Source organism: Corella eumyota, chromosome 4 (assembly GCF_963082875.1).
Source record: "Corella eumyota chromosome 4, kaCorEumy4.1, whole genome shotgun sequence".
Classification (NCBI taxonomy): Eukaryota; Metazoa; Chordata; class Ascidiacea; order Phlebobranchia; family Corellidae; genus Corella; species Corella eumyota.
Window position 1 is genome coordinate 8,703,608 of NC_137493.1, and position 17,758 is coordinate 8,721,365.

Sequence of the window (17,758 nt, forward strand, 5' to 3'; positions counted from 1 at the left end):
AAATTCGCTCCTTTATCGTCGCACACTTGTTTGTTTTTGTTGATTCGCTTATTTTTCTACTTTCTCGGTCATGCGTTTGACAAGTTTGAATCAACAGCGATCTCTATGCCTTTCTATTGACAGCAATTCATTCGAAATTCGTATCATCTTTAGACCGCGTTCTTTATTGTGTAAATACGCGGCCAGGTGGCATTGCGATAAGTTTAATAATAACTCCATTCGTGAGTAATGGCAACCTTACATTACCCCATCTCGACACTTTGCGTCTGTGTGTTCAAATTTAAAAGCAAAGTGTTTTAAAGTTAGAGTTAAATCACGATTTAAATTTTGCATACCCAGCGTTTAAGTTGACTTGGGCAGATAGCTACGAACACTTGTCTTTTAAATTGGACATGAGTTTGTTATTCTTAGCGCCTGTCTTTGAATCGTTAGGTGCACACGCAGGTGTGCAATTACTGAGATTTGCTCGTAAACGTTGACAAAATAACTTGATCGAAATGTAATTACAGAATTGGAAGATGTTATCGCAAGTTTTTCTACTTTATAAAAACAAAGACTTACACTCTTCAAAAACGGGGCCACCGATTCTCTTTATTAATATGCTGTAATCCAGCGGCGTCGTTTTGATAGGGTTTATGTGCTCTGGACATTATTAACCCTTGTACGAGTTAGTTTATTTGTTTAATCTCGATCAAGAAATTTTACCGCCTTTTATCTGGGTTCGATTACAAAATATGACCATGTTTATTTTTGAATGAATTTTCAATTGATGTAAAATTTAGAGAATGTTTATTTAAACATTTATGTAAACGACCTGCAGACTTTTAATGCGAATTTTATAGCGAACGGCGTCTTTACCCAACTGCTCTCAACGAAACGACATTTCTTAATACCCCAAAAATCCTATGTGAGATCATTAATCAACTTGAAGTTTTATATAACTTTTTAATATAAAAAATCGAATCAACAATAGTCCAAAACTGTATGCTAAGCGTTCATTAATCGTCAAGTTTTATTTGAGCGACGCCTACACAATTGGCTATTTGGACGAGAAAAGTCAAATAAACGGAGCTTTAATTTACTTGAAATTGTGAAGATTGGGCGGTGACGACTCTTGTCCGAAAAGGGCGCCTTTGTTTGTGCAAGTTATGTCAAGGATTTCGTCGATTACTTGCGCCGTTTCGAACGCACTAAGACGAGAGGTGACGGCCGTGGGAAAGACACACAAGACCGGTGTGCCAAGTACCGTCGTAAGTCAACCCAAGACCTCGTATAAACCCTTTAAATTCCACGAGCACAGCGGTGGCCCGAATTTTTATTCACTTTTTTATTAATGTTGTATAGCACGAGGGAAGGCTGTAAATACTTTACCAAATTCTACCAAGCACTATTTTTCTTGATCTGGTGGTGTCCTGTTGTTTTTACTTTGATTGATTAATCCCGGCTGTTATCACTTCAAGTGCTTTGAAAGGATGTTTTGACGGGAAGTTTTCATAGCGCACTGGGGCCTCATTGTTTTTCCACAAATTAAGTCACCTTTTCAACAACGTTTTCTATTTAAAATCTAAAAATTTAGGCAAGGTGGTCCCGTTTAACACAACCAGAACTCTAATTAAACAATGAAGAATCCATTTTTACTATATTTTAAATGGATAGGATAAAAATATACATAAAACATAAAACGATATAAGAAATTATGCTTACAGTTTTTTTTTTGGCTGTTTTTATTATTCTACGTATAAATTGTAAACGTCATATCGAAAGGGTCAAAGTTGAATGACGTCACACGCTGGGAGTGTCGTCAGCTCGCGTTTGTCGCGTGGCTTCTCTTGCCTTCTTTCTTTCCCTCTCTTTCCCTTTCTCTCTCGAAGGTGTGTGTCCGACGTTAGGTTAGCCACGCGCAAGGTACTCTAACTTCTCACTTGGCATTTAGCTCTTGTTGGATAAGCAGCCAAGCCAAAAGTGTTATTTTATTTAAATTTTTAGTAAAATATATTGCTTGTTTAAAAGATTAGGCAATAAATTGATTTCTGATTAGAATATTATCTAAATTTTTGAATTGCAAAACATAGGGCTCTTAAATTGGATTTTTTTTTATTCTTCCGTTGTCTGTAACTGAATAGCCCAAATTGATAGATAATTATTTAGAGTTATGCGTATGGAGGATAATTTAAGAGGTGTTAGTGTTATAATAATGATAAATGTTCGTTCGAAGTGTCATAATTTGAGTGGTCAAAACGAAAATTACCGGTTTAGATATCACATTTTTATATGAATATGACAGAATTAAAAAAAAAAAGATACGATTATTATTTTTCGATAATATCGTTTTTATTTAAAAAAAAAACTATAAGATACAGTAAATAATATAGAGTAAAGGGTTCAAGGACAAATAATATATTTGTTTAAAGATGAACTAATAACATTGATTAATATTGGAGTCTTGTCAGCTTGTAGCTTATTTAAAATCATTTTTAAGTTATTTTCACTTTGTATAAAAACAAGAAAACAAATTAAGTTAACATGCAAAATACTTCAGTTTAACAGCAACAATGTAGAAATTAACTTACAATATGGACGCAAACAAATTAAATGAAAAATATACTTTTATGTTATGCTTTAAAAAGTATGGAAATGGTCATTTGAAAAGAAAACAAAAGTAGCCAAAACTTTAAAAATTGAATAAGAATTAAAAATTAAACCCTAAATCAAGGCTTTAAATGGCGTTTTATTAGTTAAAAAAAGTCATGTAATATTACATCGCATGGTAATGTGTTAAATTATTCGGTCAAAAAGTTTACATAAGAATTTGTTAGACGTTTAAATGTTAAAGTTTCAATATTTAAAAGGTCAACGGCAAGGTCATATTCCAATATAACTAGGGTAACTAATCCTGTGTTCGTCTTTGTTTACGGTCAACGGGCGTCAACGTGGCTACATAATTGTTAAAAACACCTCTAAAGTTCTAAAGTTATTGAATATGTTTTATTTTGTAAATAATCCAAACTGTTTGCCCTTTTAATTTAAATGGACATGCTGTTTTCATGGTCCGACGATAAGCGAAATTAAATATCCCAAAACTAGAAGATCATGAAATTGATTTATAAAAGTCCTGCAACAAGTTTTTAACGGCGAACTTTACTAAAAATCTTAAACCAATTAATCGTCTTGTCGATCTGGCTATTTTTCTCTCGAAATTTTTTTTGTGCTTATTTCTGACTACAATTTATTTTTTTTGCAGAAACCTAAGGTGTATGTAAATACCTGAAAAAGTTTATTTTTATTTAATTTGTAAAGTCATGCAATCAGAGAGTATGTCGTCCAGTGACGAAACAATTGGAGATTCAGAAAGTCCTTCGACAAAATCTTACGCAGAAAGACGTAAGGTAAAAAAAAATAAAAATAACTAAAAAAATTTAATTAAAATATTTTTTTAGTTTTTTTAAATGATTATAATAAGGCCATGTGCACAAAAAATTAAAATGTATTGCAAGTATTGCTTTTAACAAAAATGGCCAAATTTAAAACGGTTTTATAGCGTGATTACGAATTTTGCGGCTTCTTACTTAAAATGGCGACATTTAGGATATCTAAATTTTACCTAATTACTTTTCAAAAGGTTAATCTTAGATTATGCAATCAAATTATTCAATTATCACATATCGATTTTCTCAAAATATCAAAATTTCTTTTTCGTTAACATAATATACGATGTATTTAAATGTTGAATATTTTATATTTCTATTTTAGTCGTCGAAACCAATTATGGAAAAACGACGCCGTGCCAGAATTAACAGCAGTTTAAACGAACTGAAATCAATTCTTCTTGACGCTTTAAAAAAAGATGTAGGTTAAATTAGAATTCCGGTACCTATATTTCTGCCTTTAAAATCGTGACATTAAAATTTGATATTTTATACAACATTTTTCTGATTTTTAGACAACTCGGCATTCAAAATTGGAAAAAGCGGATATTTTAGAAATGACAGTTAAATATTTGAAAAACGTCGAAAGACAACGGATGTCAGGTATAATAAAGGTTATTTGTATATTAAAGAAATTGGTCATTCTAAATTTAATTATTACTGCAAACAAAAACACATAAAAAAACAAACGCTTTTATAGCTTAAGTCAAAGATAAACGGTAACACGTTTATTTTGCGTTTTTAAATGACCAAAAAATAATAACAAATTTTGAACAAACGTTCACGTGACTGTGCAAACCTAATCCATCAGGATTTGAAACTGAAATTTGATCCGTCAAAAAACTTCTTCTTTTGGCCATTTCTTTGCGTACCCAAGATTCGCAATAAAGCGATGATATCGTATTGGTGTTTGCAAAGATTAGCGTCTAAAAAGCCCATCCAACCTTCCGCTAAATTCGCTCTTATTAAAGGATTTAGGTGAAAAGCTCCTTATTTTATTCACAATTCCACCTAAAAATGCTGGAAAGTGAAAAACATTGCTTGCTTTGCTTACACCAAAATGTAAAAAAATTGATTGATCGATACAGATTACATTATGTCATTTCATTTGTGCAAAAGACCTAATCCTGTGTTACTACCAGGCTCCATTTTAAATGGCTTAACAGTTGAACTAATAAACTCCAAGTTAAATTTGGAAACTTGGCATTTAATGTTTTAAAGATTAAGTTTATCCAGTTCTTAGCACTTATTAACATTAAACGCTTCGAAGTGTTACTTAACACCAATAGGTCTATTTATAAATCTTGTTGTTTTATTGTTTATACAAGTTTAATCATTTACAAAAGTCAAAAAGATTACATACACTAACACCTCACTATAACCTTCTAAAGAAGCCTTATTTTCACACAGTTTCGCTCAGTATTGATCCTGCAGTTGTGGATAAATACAAAGCCGGATTTAACGAGTGTCGAAATGAAGTTATGAGGTTTTTGAGCACTTGTGAGGGGGTAACAGTCAACGTCCGGACTCGGCTTCTTAGCCACTTGGCGGCGTGCTTACAATCAATTCAGGTTCTTATTAGAACAACTACAAACCTAAATATTTGGTTCGTTAGCACGTTTAAGTCATAATAAATGAGGTAATTTATGTTAACCAGAGCCAGCCTGGTATTTTCGATGATTCAAACTTCGATTGCCACAATCCGATTTCTTCTGGTTTGCTTATTAACGGACACAACCAACCAATACAACTGGCTATGCCAGAAACAGGTACAATCTAAATTTAAGTTAAATTTTTTTTTTAAAGCTTAGTACGTAAGCGGCTTGTACTATTAAATATTTTATTTTGGGTTAATTAAGGTTTTTACCCTGCATCAATCGCTCCGAGGCTTACGCCTTCTACCCAGTATCACCCTGTGTTTGATCCAAAATTAACCGTGATCAAACCTCGTGTTTCAACCCCCATCGTCTTAAAAGAGGGGATTCATCTGACGTCATCACTGAACGCACTGGGGCCTGGAAACATCACCCTTCTTCTACCCACAAACGATGGGGGTAACACGGCTACGTTTTTTACCACTCCGCTCTCCTCAGCCCATACTAATATTAGTCCTGAAAGACCGAGAACAAAAGTGGCCTCGCCGCCGACAAAATCGCCCAAAGAGTCGGCAAAAGCGACACAAAAATCTCCTTCTCTATTATCCGACATCGAAAGAAAACAAGCAAGTCCAGCGAACGTAAAACCCGAAAGCAAGTCAACAAATCAGGTAAAGCCCGTTACTAAACCACCAGGAAAACTTCGAAAGATTCTTTCTAATCCTCTTTCGACATCCCACGCAGACTTAGCGGAAAATAAAATAAAAGTCTCAGCTTCTGTAAGCGACAAAAATGTCCCAAATGCGAATGATGATCACATAGCTTCTAATAATATCCCGGAATTACCGCCGAAAACAATAACAACAAAAAATAGTTTAACCCGAACGCAATCCGGTGACCTCCGGAGAAAACGAACTTCGAGCGATTGTGACGTCATAAGTAGCGGTCACCATGACAGCGGCGTGGTGGGTTTGTCTTCGCCGAAACGAACTCGAATAGTGAGTTCTGAAACGTCACGTGATCGCCTTACTGAATCTCCAGATTGCCATAGTAACAGTGCTGTCCCAAACATAACCAGTTCTCTTACTTTTTTTGCCATGAACACTGTCGATACTCTTGCTGAGCATCAAACCAAGGCCACGTGCGTTGATGACGTCAGTTGTCGGCGATCCAATGCGCCTTGTATGACGTCAAAGGGTAACCCATGGCGACCATGGTCAAAATCTAATTTAATAAGTGATACCTAGCCAAAAAAAATAAAAATATTAATTAAATTTATATTTTATTGTTAATTAATTTTAAAGTTTAATATAGGTAAATCACATATGCAGTTGTAAGGGAATCCTTACAAAACTTTGTTAAAAAGTTCAAACTTTTAATTGTTTTTATATCGTTCCAAGTGTGTGCACTTCAATTTTGTTAACCCTTTAATAAATAAATGGTATTTCCTATAAAAACTGCAATATTTTGCAATGCAATATAAGAAAGGTTTAAAAATATTTAAAATTAATTATTAATTGCTAAACAAATAAAAGTCTTAAAGATTCGTTTTGTTTATGTCAAGCTCAAATTAATTTTAAATTATTTATAAGAAGAAGAAAAAGGTTTATTATTAAAAACTGAATTTATTTTTTTTTTAATTACACACAAGAAAAAAAATTATTTTATTCAAAAACACACAGAAATATTGTTTGGGTATAAACAGCTTTTTTCTACTTATTGATTAGTCAGTTTTTAAATTGAATTTTGTTATGAAATAAAAAGAGAATTTTTTATATTTTAAGAAATTTTTTAAGAAGAAACTTATCGATTTTTAGTATTATTCTAACACTAAAATACCTTTAAATGTTTTTTAATAATTGCAGTACACATACTTGAAATGTGTTATTATATCAACAATTTAAGGCATTTATAAAAATGAAAATACTTTTTAATCTATTAAACATCCACAGAGTACGATTGTAATATAAACACTCAACGTTAAAAGCATGTTCACTTTCCGTGTAATTTATTAGAGTTAATCGCAAAGCGGTTATGTTAAATTTAAATGCCTAGGTTAACTTTTAAAAACTTCTTGACACCAGTTTAAACTTTTATCCACTAACTAAAAAACAGTGTTTTAATAAAAGGCTTTTATGCAATAATAAAAATAACATCTTAACAAAATTTTAGGTGATTTAGACATAATATTTTAAACAACATAAATGGTTTAAACATTTTTATTCAACTTTATGTTTTTTCTTTTATTTCCAAGGTAAGTTTATTACGTAAAATTATGCTAAACATTTGTTTCCCATTTTCCACAAATATTTTGTTATTGTGCTCAATTTCAAATTAAAACTCTAATCTAACGGATTAATTTTCTTTCGATGGATTAAGCGAATTTGTTTGTCTATAAAGATGCAGCCTATATACGTCACACTATACTGCATCAAAAACTCTTCGATATTTATTATTTACTCAGAATTATGTTTCTAATCCAGCTTAAGAGTAAACTGAAAATTTCTTTCTGCCTTAAGCTGTCATGCACTAAAATAACAGAAGGAAATTAATGCTCAATTTTTCAAAATATTTTTACAAAATTTCTGACGTGAACGTATAGCATAGAAGATCATTTTTTCTTTTTTTTCAAGAATGGTTTTAAAATTGGTTACGTTTTTTGAACGTATAATATAAAAAAAATTGAAATTATAAGTGAATTTTACCTACAGTAATTACTATGGTTATTTAATTTGGAATATAACACAAAATGGCGAATTAAAACGAATTAAACACGAGTATTTAAAATTAAAAATTTTGATTTTATGAATAGCGTGATATAAAAATTCACTTTTTTACATATTGTTTTTAGTTGTAGTTTTGTTAATAAAAATTTAACAAAAAAAATTATAATTTTAAATTAACATTTATTTTAATAAGATTAAAAAATAAAATCAATTTTGTGATTATAACACCTTCTTTATAATTAAATAAAAATACTTCAAGTATATATAATTATTCATAATTGAAAAGTTATAGTAATTTAAATAATTTATTAAAATGCTATTATGCTTGTGTTATTTATTTAATAAAACAAAAAAATTATAGATATAATTTATAAAATAAAGCATAGATGTGGTTAAATTTTAATGCATTAAAAAAATTAAAAATTGATAATTTATTTTTTTAAATCTAAAAAAAAAAATTGTTTCCAACTCCATTTTAAAACTAAAAATATTCGGGGCTTCTTGTCAGTTCAAGCGATCGTGGGAAAAATTTGCCGATACAGAATGCTTACGGCAAAAAGCAATATCAGCTGAGTTAATCTACGAATATCTCGTTATGTTCGAACTTATCGCTGAGTATCAATAACACTAGAACACTGTCGGTATGTCCATGGTAAACAGCCGTAAAAAAACGCGACACTTAAATTATCATAACACTTGCAACTACAATATACCAATGTTTTTTCAGTGTTGTTTATTTTTAATGGTACCGAAGATTTAAGTGCTATGAGCAGAATGTTATGCACGTTTTTTTGTATATTAAATATAAACTCTTGTAACGTAGCTGCTTTTGATCTTTATATTAATACTCTCTGGTAACAACAAACATTGTTGTAATAAATGTTTGATTTGCATGTTATTTGGTGGTTATAGTATTGCCAGAGGTGGTGCTAATTTAATTAAAATTTAGCCTACTTAACTGGTTTTGACCTGTCTTTGAACTACAGTTATGATTTAAAAATGATGGTTGTAGATGAAAGCCGTTTGATGGCGCTATTAAGTTGTAAGTAAAAAACATATTTCTTTTTAATATGTGTCTGACGGTGGGGTATTTTAGCCATGGTAGCCGACTACTAGCCGAAATGTTTCGGGTTCGAGCCACTCCAAAGCTACAATCTGCCATTATGCCCGGCTTTTAAAAGTAGCTCAAACACGTCACAACAATCAACACCTTTTCAAAACGAATACAAAAACCTATCGCGGTACTTAAAACGGACATGAAGTTTTAAATTTGAATAAAAACGTGATTTAAACTAATTGTATTTGCTTCAATATTGCACATTTGATATTCATAAAGAACAACACTTCACAGCAATGTTCACAACGATAATTAATGACAAATATTATAATACACTCATTTACAAAGTACTACATTAACGAGTAATCAAACTATATTTGACGTTGAAAATATGCTTCAAAACAGTTATTCGTTTAGTATTATTACATAATGGTATATACAATTTTACACTTTAAACTACACGTACAAATAATTACAAAATTTACAGTAAAGCAAAGCGTTTTTTTAGCCCTGCTGTACATTTTAAACCTTAGTTGCATTAATGTTAACCTAAATTGTTTCGTATTCAGGTTTCTTTGACCTTGCTCGTCCAATAAAGTAAGCGACCATTACAATCACGATAAGACCAGCTAGTATAGCGCCAACTATGATTGGTATAATTGGGCTCAAATCATCATTACTTGTCGCACAGTCGTCAGCTATATTGGGTTAATAAGTAAAAGCAGGGCAAAAGATAAGTAAGAAGAGCATTGATATATAAAGTGAATGTGATTTATCACACAAGAAAGTAATAGGGTATGGCATACATAACATTTTTGATTGCAAAAATTGAATAAAATGCAGAAATAAAGGTAGCAAATAGAAGGAATGAAAGTTGGGGTAAAAAAATAAAAATAAATTTTGGTTAGTCTCGATTGGTTTATAATTTTGTGCTTTGTATTAACTTACATTCCTCTATCTAAACTACATTTATTTTTTTAAACACCACACAAAAAATTACCTTTAGCAATAATCAATAAATATTAAGTAAGTTTCTTAATTTAAAAATCGCTTTTGTAACACTGTTTTGGTAAAAATGATGCTTATTACAAAGATATTACAGTCAGAATTATATAATAACAGTAACTAAAGCATAATAACGTTTTGCATTTATTTATAGTCTAAAATAATAAAAATGTAGGCCCAAAAGATGCTCAATTTGGCATATAAATGATTTTAATTATTCTGTTGAGATTTCGGGCTTAAAGTTTTAATTTAAATTTATCCAAATGCTTCATATGCGCTTCGTGGCTTGCGAAGTTTTCGAAACACAATGAAACCAATGCCAGCAAAGATGGCTAACCCAACGACAATAATTGTTACAAAAATGGCAATTTTCGCAGTGCTCCAATCACCCGTTACTGCATTGCAGTCGTCAGCTAACAAACATTACGTTAAAGTTAAGTAGTGGACGACATAAAAAACGAAAAATTAATTAATGTAAATGTAAGCGTCAAGCAAGTTATTTTAAATGTTTAAATTAGGTCGTTTTTTTAATCGAATGGTTCGTAGGTGGTACGCGGTTTTCGCAACAAGTAAAACACCACGTAGAAGATACCGCTAAGAAACAACAGCGCCACCAACATAAGTGCAGTTAGGCCGACGATTTGAGCTGTCGTCCAACTGGGGACGGTAAGGCAATTGTCAGCTAACAAACAGATTGGTTTTGTTAAAATTTGGATTATGAGACAAAAGCTTAAATATTATAATAATCCAATGTTGATACATATACATTTATTATCCCCCAAAAATATTTAACTTCATTTAACAGTGGCGCCGTTTTTTTTAGTGTCAATTTTAAGAATTAATTTTTTACACGACAAAGTATATACAGGACTGATAAATTGTTAGTAGCTTAATTCTTGGTATCCTTTTTGCTTGTGTTGTCGGCAGATATAAGTAAGCAGGCAGGCTACTAGTACAACGAACACGAGGCAGCAAACAATAATAATTGCGATTTCTGCACCGCTTAAATCGTTTACCTCTATAGTAGAACAGTCGTCAGCTACACAGACTCAGTTTTAATATTTAAAACACATTTTGTAGGCTTAAAAAGCCCCCGCAATTAAAATATAATTTAACGTAGAAGTATACAAATAATACTAGTTATGTGGTTTGGAATAAATTAAATGTTGAAATTTCGTACAACTATGAATTCAAATTAGGTGTAGGCCATTATTTTTTAGCTGTAAGGTTAAAACGGTGGTATTATGCTTAACAGAAGACGACATTTGTAACAAGCCTTTACATTGAACCAAACTAAGACTTTATCTGTAATGTTGCCATTTTACCATTTTACCACTGTCAAAATGTAATATTTACACTTACCAGCACTGAATCCGCCGTCTTTGTTGTTTTCCACGCCGAAGGGTTGAACCTGGACATCTTTAAACTCAACGAAAGCCATCGATCCGTTAAGATGTACCATCTTGTCAGCCGTACATTTGTACGAATGGTCTTGGTTCGATTGAAACAAAGTCAGTGTGCTATTGTAAAGTTCATTCGTTCCTAAGAAATTAAAAACATGGTTTTGATTTTACATAAACAACTAAAGTACAAGTTTTGAGTTGAAACATAAAAAATTGGTCACCCAATTACAGTAACTTTTACAATGCTAAAGCATAAATAATAATTTTTTAGTTACCTGTTAAAGGGTGATTTGGAAAGAACTTCGAGGTGGACTCGTACATTATATTTATCATTTGCAGATAGAAATCAAATGTAGTGTTACTGGTGTAGTTTCTAGCAAAAAAGAATGTAAAACCAACCTGGCTTTCCATCATGCTAACTGTTAAGTAGCGCATATTTTTATTAACATCACCACATGATCCGGTGTAAGAAGATGAGTTGTCCAGGGGTATTCGAGTGGTCACCGTCTAAAAAAAGAGTTGCATTATTTAGAAAATTGATTTTGAATATTTTTTTACAAACTACATCTGTTTTAAGACTTACTTTTCCTGCTAGATCCATATAAGTAACATTGGCCACCATGGAGAACATATACTTAGCACATACGGTTTTGTTACCATGCATTATCTTCCAGTCTCCGACATTTGCTTTGAGAGTTGGTATAGAGTCGGCAAAGCAATGAGTAGCTGAAAAAAATGCAGGTATACCTTTAAATACTTGATGCCCACAAATTATTTAAAATTTAAATAATAGAAAATAGATTTCTTATTCTAAAACCCTATAAAGAGTACTCCAATTAATGGTGGATTATTTAAATTTTTATGAGGATAAATTAAACAACAATGCACCAACCGATGAGAGGATAATTACCTGCTGAATACGACTTGCTGTCAACAATACCGAAGGCCTGTACTTGAAGACCAACTATTCTAATGACTGCTGACGTTTTACCATCAGTGACTACAACATCTGTGTCCGCAGTATCACATTTGTACGAACCATTTCCCATTGCAACCATCTCATTTAATGCAGAACTTGCCAAGGTATAGGTCGTGTTGAAAACTAAAAAGTAAGTTGTTAAAGAACATTATTTTTGGTAAACACGTTGTAATATTTGAATGCTATAAAACTATGTGCAGACACCATTGTTGACATTTTTAACAATTGCATAGTTTTATTTAATTGGGTTATCTTTATATGTTATCTCAACCGGCAGCGTCGTGTAGTGGTAAGAACACTTGGTAAACCATCATGAGGTCGTGCGTTCAATCCCAACCGTTCTCGCGCTGTAGCGCCTTTAAGTAAAGCGCTTTAAAAGGTATGAACTTCTGCTGAGCCAGCACTTAATCAGCAGCTTAATTACCTGACATTTATAATCTATATAACATCCCAAACTGCCAAATGCAACTCGAGAGTAAGTCGGAGTAACTGATGTTACTCTATGTTTGGGTTGCGGATTTGACTTTCCCATCGAGGATAAAGATATATACAAAAAAATCCGTGATCTCGATAAACGGTTTATATCAAAGCACATGATATGTGTGTAGAGAACAGCATGAACTGTGACACACTTTAAAATGTTTAGCATACTTGTTTTATTTGCATGCGGGAAAAATTGGTTGATAGTGTACTTGGCTTCTACTTTTGTCAAGGCCGCTTTGTTGGTCGTTGTGTTTAGCATAAAAGTAAGGGTTATGGTTTGTGCCAATGTTGGGTCAGTAAAAGTAACTTTGGATGAAGTTTTTCCATCGCAGGAAGCCATTGTAGTCGTTCGGTTAACGTCGAAGCCAAAGGCAATATCAGTCTAAAATAGATTTTATGTTAAATTAACTGCGTTTTATTTTTAAGGCCAAAAAAATCAGATAACCGATAACAATTTATGACCATGTCATTTTTTACGAACTCTAAGTAATGTAACACGTGGATAATTAGGTAGTATTTACTGTTTTAGTGTCGTTGTTTAGGTAACTTGTCCTAAGTTGTAATCCGAAATCGGCATGTAGACAATTTGTTTTATTATTCTTCGAATCCGTAACGAAGTATTTCTCTGTTGTATGAACAATTTGTTAATTAAGAAGTAGTAGTAGCATTTATTATTGGATCATTTGACTTTATACTCACGTAATACTGGCTCAGAGGGAACGAACGGTTGCACAGTAGTAACTGGAGCTAAAAATAAATAATTTGAAAAAAAGATTACAATTACCTTACTTTTAACTTATTTTTTTTGTATTTACCTGTCGTCAGAGGCATTGGGGTTGTTTGTTCTTGGGCGCAAAACTGGGCTGTTAAAAAACATATGTTAAAATTTGGCGTTATTTTGCTACAAAATGTCCTTGTTTTACTACGCAGTTATTTAAGTGTGGATTAGAAATTATACCTGCGCTAAAGTGCCCTGTTTTGTTAATTCCAAATGATTCCCACAAAGATTTTTTCCAATAAACTTTCAGGCCGTCCATAGAATCTGTCTTGGTGTTGATCACTGATTGTTGTTGGAGGTCGCATTTGTAAGCCCGTTTCAAAGGGGTTTTGTAGAGATTTAAACCACTTGCACCAGCCATTCCACGCATTTCACGGTCTGTGTTTAAAATTGTTTGATTATTGTTAAACAAAAAAATTAACTTAAAAGTAGTTTAAGGGACGGAAACATAAACTACTAACCCATGTGATTTGGTAGATACGGGTTATTGTTAGAATACGACAATTTCACTCCTTCTAACGCGTACATGGTTTCGTTATCGGTTTTAATAAAACTTAAAGTTAGCTGGGTTTCGTTTTTTCCATCTAACCCAACAGTAATCGATGTTGCATTTGCACTACAGGCACTTGACAAAACTATTGTCTTGTTTCCTTCAATCGGTATAACGCCACTTTGAACCTAAAACACATTTAAAATGTTATAAGGTTCGTGTAAAAACCTTAAAGCTTTACTCATGTTTACCTTTCCCAAAATGTCGCTGTACTGGACGCTTAGTGAAAATGTAGACTTGATTCGGGCGCAAACACTGGTTTTGTTTATTAACCAATCGCCTTCAACTGCAGCAGGGGCTGGTCTGTCACTAAAACAGCTCTCCTCTGAATAAAATCAAGTTTATACTAATAACCTAAATGTATTTCGAATTATATATACACCAGCTTTAAAACCAGAATATTGTAAGGTTTTCAGTCTTTTGCATTGCTCACCTTTAGAGAAATTACTTCCTGCTAAGAAAGCCTCAAGGTGAAAAACGCTGGTTAATCTTATTATAACGCTGTCAATGGCGGTGGTTGCCAGAGCAACTTGGGTTTCAGTCAAACAGGTATAGGATTTGTTTAAGGGTGTTTTCAGTAAACTTAAACCGGTGGCGTTTGCAGTAGCTTGGGTGTTTGGGTCTGAACAAAAATATAGTATTATATTATGAGCTATTACATCTGAAGCAATGTGTAATGTAGTTACCAAGGAGGACCTTGGTTTTAAACGAGGTAAATACCCATTAAACATAGATCGAACTGATTTATTATAAGATGCTACTTACTTGATGCATTGGGAAAAGTTTGAGTTACGAGAGCGAATTGCAGCCTAACCATAGTAAGAGCGTACATTGTATTGTTGCCAGTTTTGGAGAAAGTTAACATCAAAGTTTGGTTTCTAGCAAGTTCTGTGATTGTCACATCAACTGTTTCGTTTCCACAAGTATCAACTTGGCTAACTTTTGTGTTAGTCATGTCGTAATTAAACCACACCTAAATAAATTTAAAGACTAAGCATTTTATATTTTACTTTCAAAAAGAAAGAAGAATTAAATTTTTTGTTTCTGCAATCCTACTAAAACATATGGGTAAAAATATTCACATTTTCTGTCATGTTTGCTGTATTGTTGTAACTTGCTCGCACTTGAATCCCAGCTTTGGCAAGAAAACAGGTTTTGTTCATTTTGTCCATAACCTTCCAAGTGCCTATTTAAACACAATTTACAACTTATATCGTTTTTTTACATTTTATAACAAGTTGCAATTATAAAAAAAACTTACTAGCTGTTGGTTGAAGGGGATCAGGTCCAGGCGTAGCAACTATAAATATGAAATTATAGTTTACAAAACAGGAAGTAAACTGTTAACAAGAGTCCTTCATTATTAACTTTTTTAATGTAAATTGCGATTAAATAAAACATTTTACCTGGTGTCATTGGAGTAGTAATCATAAGAGGGCATTTTTCGCCTAAAATAATAGAAGAGTTATTAATTTGTTAAACATTAAATAGATAAATTTTTTAAAGTTATGTTTTTAAAGGTTTAATTACACATCGTACCATTGTCAAATGTTTGGTTTTTGGCATCAAAAACTTGGAGTTGTGTTTGGTCAAAACTGGCTTTTAGAGAACTGCTAATTTTTGCATTTTGTGGAATGAGGCACTCATAAGAATTATTCATGGTAGTTGTAAACAACGCCAGGCTCTCGTTTAAAACAGTAGTTATATTTACATCATCTGGCAAAAATAGTTTGCTTAGTTTAATACACTTAGTTAAAGTAATAATATATTGCTAGCGTAAAATTAAAACAATGTGTTATTATACTGGCAGCGTGGTGTAGTTGTAAGAACACTTGCTATACCACACGAGGTTGTGGGTTCAATCCCCACTGCTCGTATGCTGTAGCCCCCTTGAGTAAGGGGCCATAAACGGTATAAACTCCTGTTAAACCAGCACTTAATCGGCAGCATAATTATCGGGCAATTCTAATCTATTCCATAATATCCCAAACTGCCATAGGCAACTCTAGGTTGGGTCGGGGTAACAGTTGTTACACTGTGTTTGGATCATGAATTTTCCACATCAAAAATAAAGATATATACAAAAAAATGTTTTGACTTACACTTATGGTTGGGGAAGTATCTGTTCGTTGAGTTGTATGCAAGGCCAAGCGCGGTCATCTGATATTGTCCAGATGCTGCTTTGGTGGCAATTTTTTGAAATTTCATCATCACACTAACCTTTTCCTCAACTGCAAATGTCACGGTGGCAGTCTTATTATCTGGGGCCTTTATAGAGCATGTAAAATTTGCATTCTTCGGCAGTGGGATCATTGTTTGAACTTCCTGCAAATAATAACATATTTATGCTTATCTTAAATTCAATCTTTTATTGAAAGTTTATATTGGATGTTGAACATAATTTAAAAAATACCATTCCAGATATAGTTTGGTACGTATAATTAAGCATAAGTGAGGTCTTCATTCGCAAACATGGAATGCTTTGATATATTCCAACTTCTGCTGTTCTAGGCTGGTCGGCAAAGCAATTTGAAGCTTGAAACATTTTTATTAAGGTAAGACTTTATTAACAAGGCAGTATACTTTAAGCTTTATGAACAATTATACACCTTTAAAAGAAGTTACCCTTTTTTCGTTTTTAACAACATAATGTTGTTATATATGTCACTAAGTGGGCTACATGTTTTACTTACCATTTAAAAATGTGTTATTTGAAACAAATGCTTGCAGTTGAATTCCTCCAAATTTAAACCAAGCTCCTGTAATTCCTTCTTCAGTGTCCAACTCTATTTCAGTACCCTTTGAACACAAATACGATGTATGTAATTTGCTTTGAAAAACCATGCCCGCCTTTGTCATTACAGCAGTGCCATTAGTATTTAGTTCTGCAAAGGTAAATATAACATTATTAGGATTATAATAATATAGCATAGGCCTTATAATCTTGAATATAGTAAATTCGTACTTGTTGCATTTGGAAAAGTCGTTGTTGTATTGTAATTCAATTTGAATTCGGTAAGTGAATACATTTTTCCATCGCTTGTAAACGTCATCAAAATACTGTTGTTTGTCTTTTTATCAGATATTTTTAACGCAATAATAGTGTCGTTATTGAACTCAGTTGTAATTGCACTGTTGGGTTGCGTAAAACTGATATTCACCTAAAAAAATGTTTTTTGCTTTAAAAATAAATACGGTCTTACCAATTTGTGTCAAATTCAAATATATCAAACATAGTTGGTAGTTTTTAAAAAAAGGGTTAGAAAGGATGATTAAAAATAATATTATATAACTATTAAACCCAACATACGAAATTGGGTGTAAAGGCAGTATAATATTATTTGTAAAAATCTAAATTTTATAAAAGTTTATTTTTTTAATTGAACGTTAGTCCACCATGTGCCTAGTTACAAATTTAACCTTAACAAGATTTTTGTCGCCGGCTATATATTGAGCATGAAATTTGAGGGCCATATTTGCCATAAATACAGTGATATTTTTGCCATCAGTCGACGTTGCGGTCCATAATTCTATATAGTTATATCAAAAAAAATTTTTTTTAATTTATTTATTGTTTTTTAGGTAATTATAATTGTAAAATGTTTTGTAACTTAAAAACTATTAGGGAAGGATTAAAATTTAAGGTTTTTAGGTTTATTATTACCTGGGGTGGCATCGGCGAAAGTGTGAATACCTGTAATGCATAAACAAAGTTTTGTAAAATAATTCAATACACAATAGTTTCAAATAAAGTTTT

General features: G+C 32.2%; 2 protein-coding genes across 3 annotated transcripts; one reads left to right on the forward strand and one right to left on the reverse strand.

The window, feature by feature from the left end:
• Nucleotides 1-3,245: 3,245 nt before the first annotated feature.
• LOC145750411 (transcription factor HES-4-A-like) lies at nucleotides 3,246-6,455 on the forward strand. Of its 2 annotated transcripts, XM_082566448.1 has the most exons (7): nucleotides 3,246-3,386; nucleotides 3,751-3,846; nucleotides 3,941-4,028; nucleotides 4,836-4,996; nucleotides 5,083-5,194; nucleotides 5,285-5,691; nucleotides 5,765-5,868. In XM_082566448.1, the coding sequence occupies exons 1-7, from the start codon at nucleotides 3,300-3,302 to the stop codon at nucleotides 5,768-5,770; spliced, it is 957 nt and encodes a 318-aa protein (XP_082422574.1). In that variant the 5' UTR covers nucleotides 3,246-3,299; the 3' UTR covers nucleotides 5,771-5,868. The 2 variants fall into 2 exon arrangements, with proteins under 2 accessions (XP_082422574.1, XP_082422573.1); XM_082566447.1 differs by having other exon boundaries at nucleotides 5,285-6,455.
• A 2,597-nt stretch (nucleotides 6,456-9,052) lies between these two features.
• Nucleotides 9,053-17,510, reverse strand: LOC145750021 (uncharacterized). The gene is made up of 23 exons (XM_082565928.1): nucleotides 17,422-17,510; nucleotides 16,967-17,162; nucleotides 16,695-16,886; nucleotides 16,415-16,536; nucleotides 16,104-16,326; nucleotides 15,541-15,717; nucleotides 15,408-15,449; nucleotides 15,263-15,301; nucleotides 15,084-15,187; nucleotides 14,767-14,974; nucleotides 14,435-14,623; nucleotides 14,193-14,326; nucleotides 13,913-14,129; nucleotides 13,632-13,829; nucleotides 13,489-13,536; nucleotides 13,373-13,420; nucleotides 13,195-13,298; nucleotides 12,842-13,055; nucleotides 12,122-12,313; nucleotides 11,795-11,937; nucleotides 11,487-11,718; nucleotides 11,171-11,350; nucleotides 9,053-9,501 (listed from the first exon to the last, which is right to left on the reverse strand). The coding sequence occupies exons 1-23, from the start codon at nucleotides 17,482-17,484 to the stop codon at nucleotides 9,353-9,355; spliced, it is 3,414 nt and encodes a 1,137-aa protein (XP_082422054.1). The 5' UTR covers nucleotides 17,485-17,510; the 3' UTR covers nucleotides 9,053-9,352.
• Nucleotides 17,511-17,758: the final 248 nt, after the last annotated feature.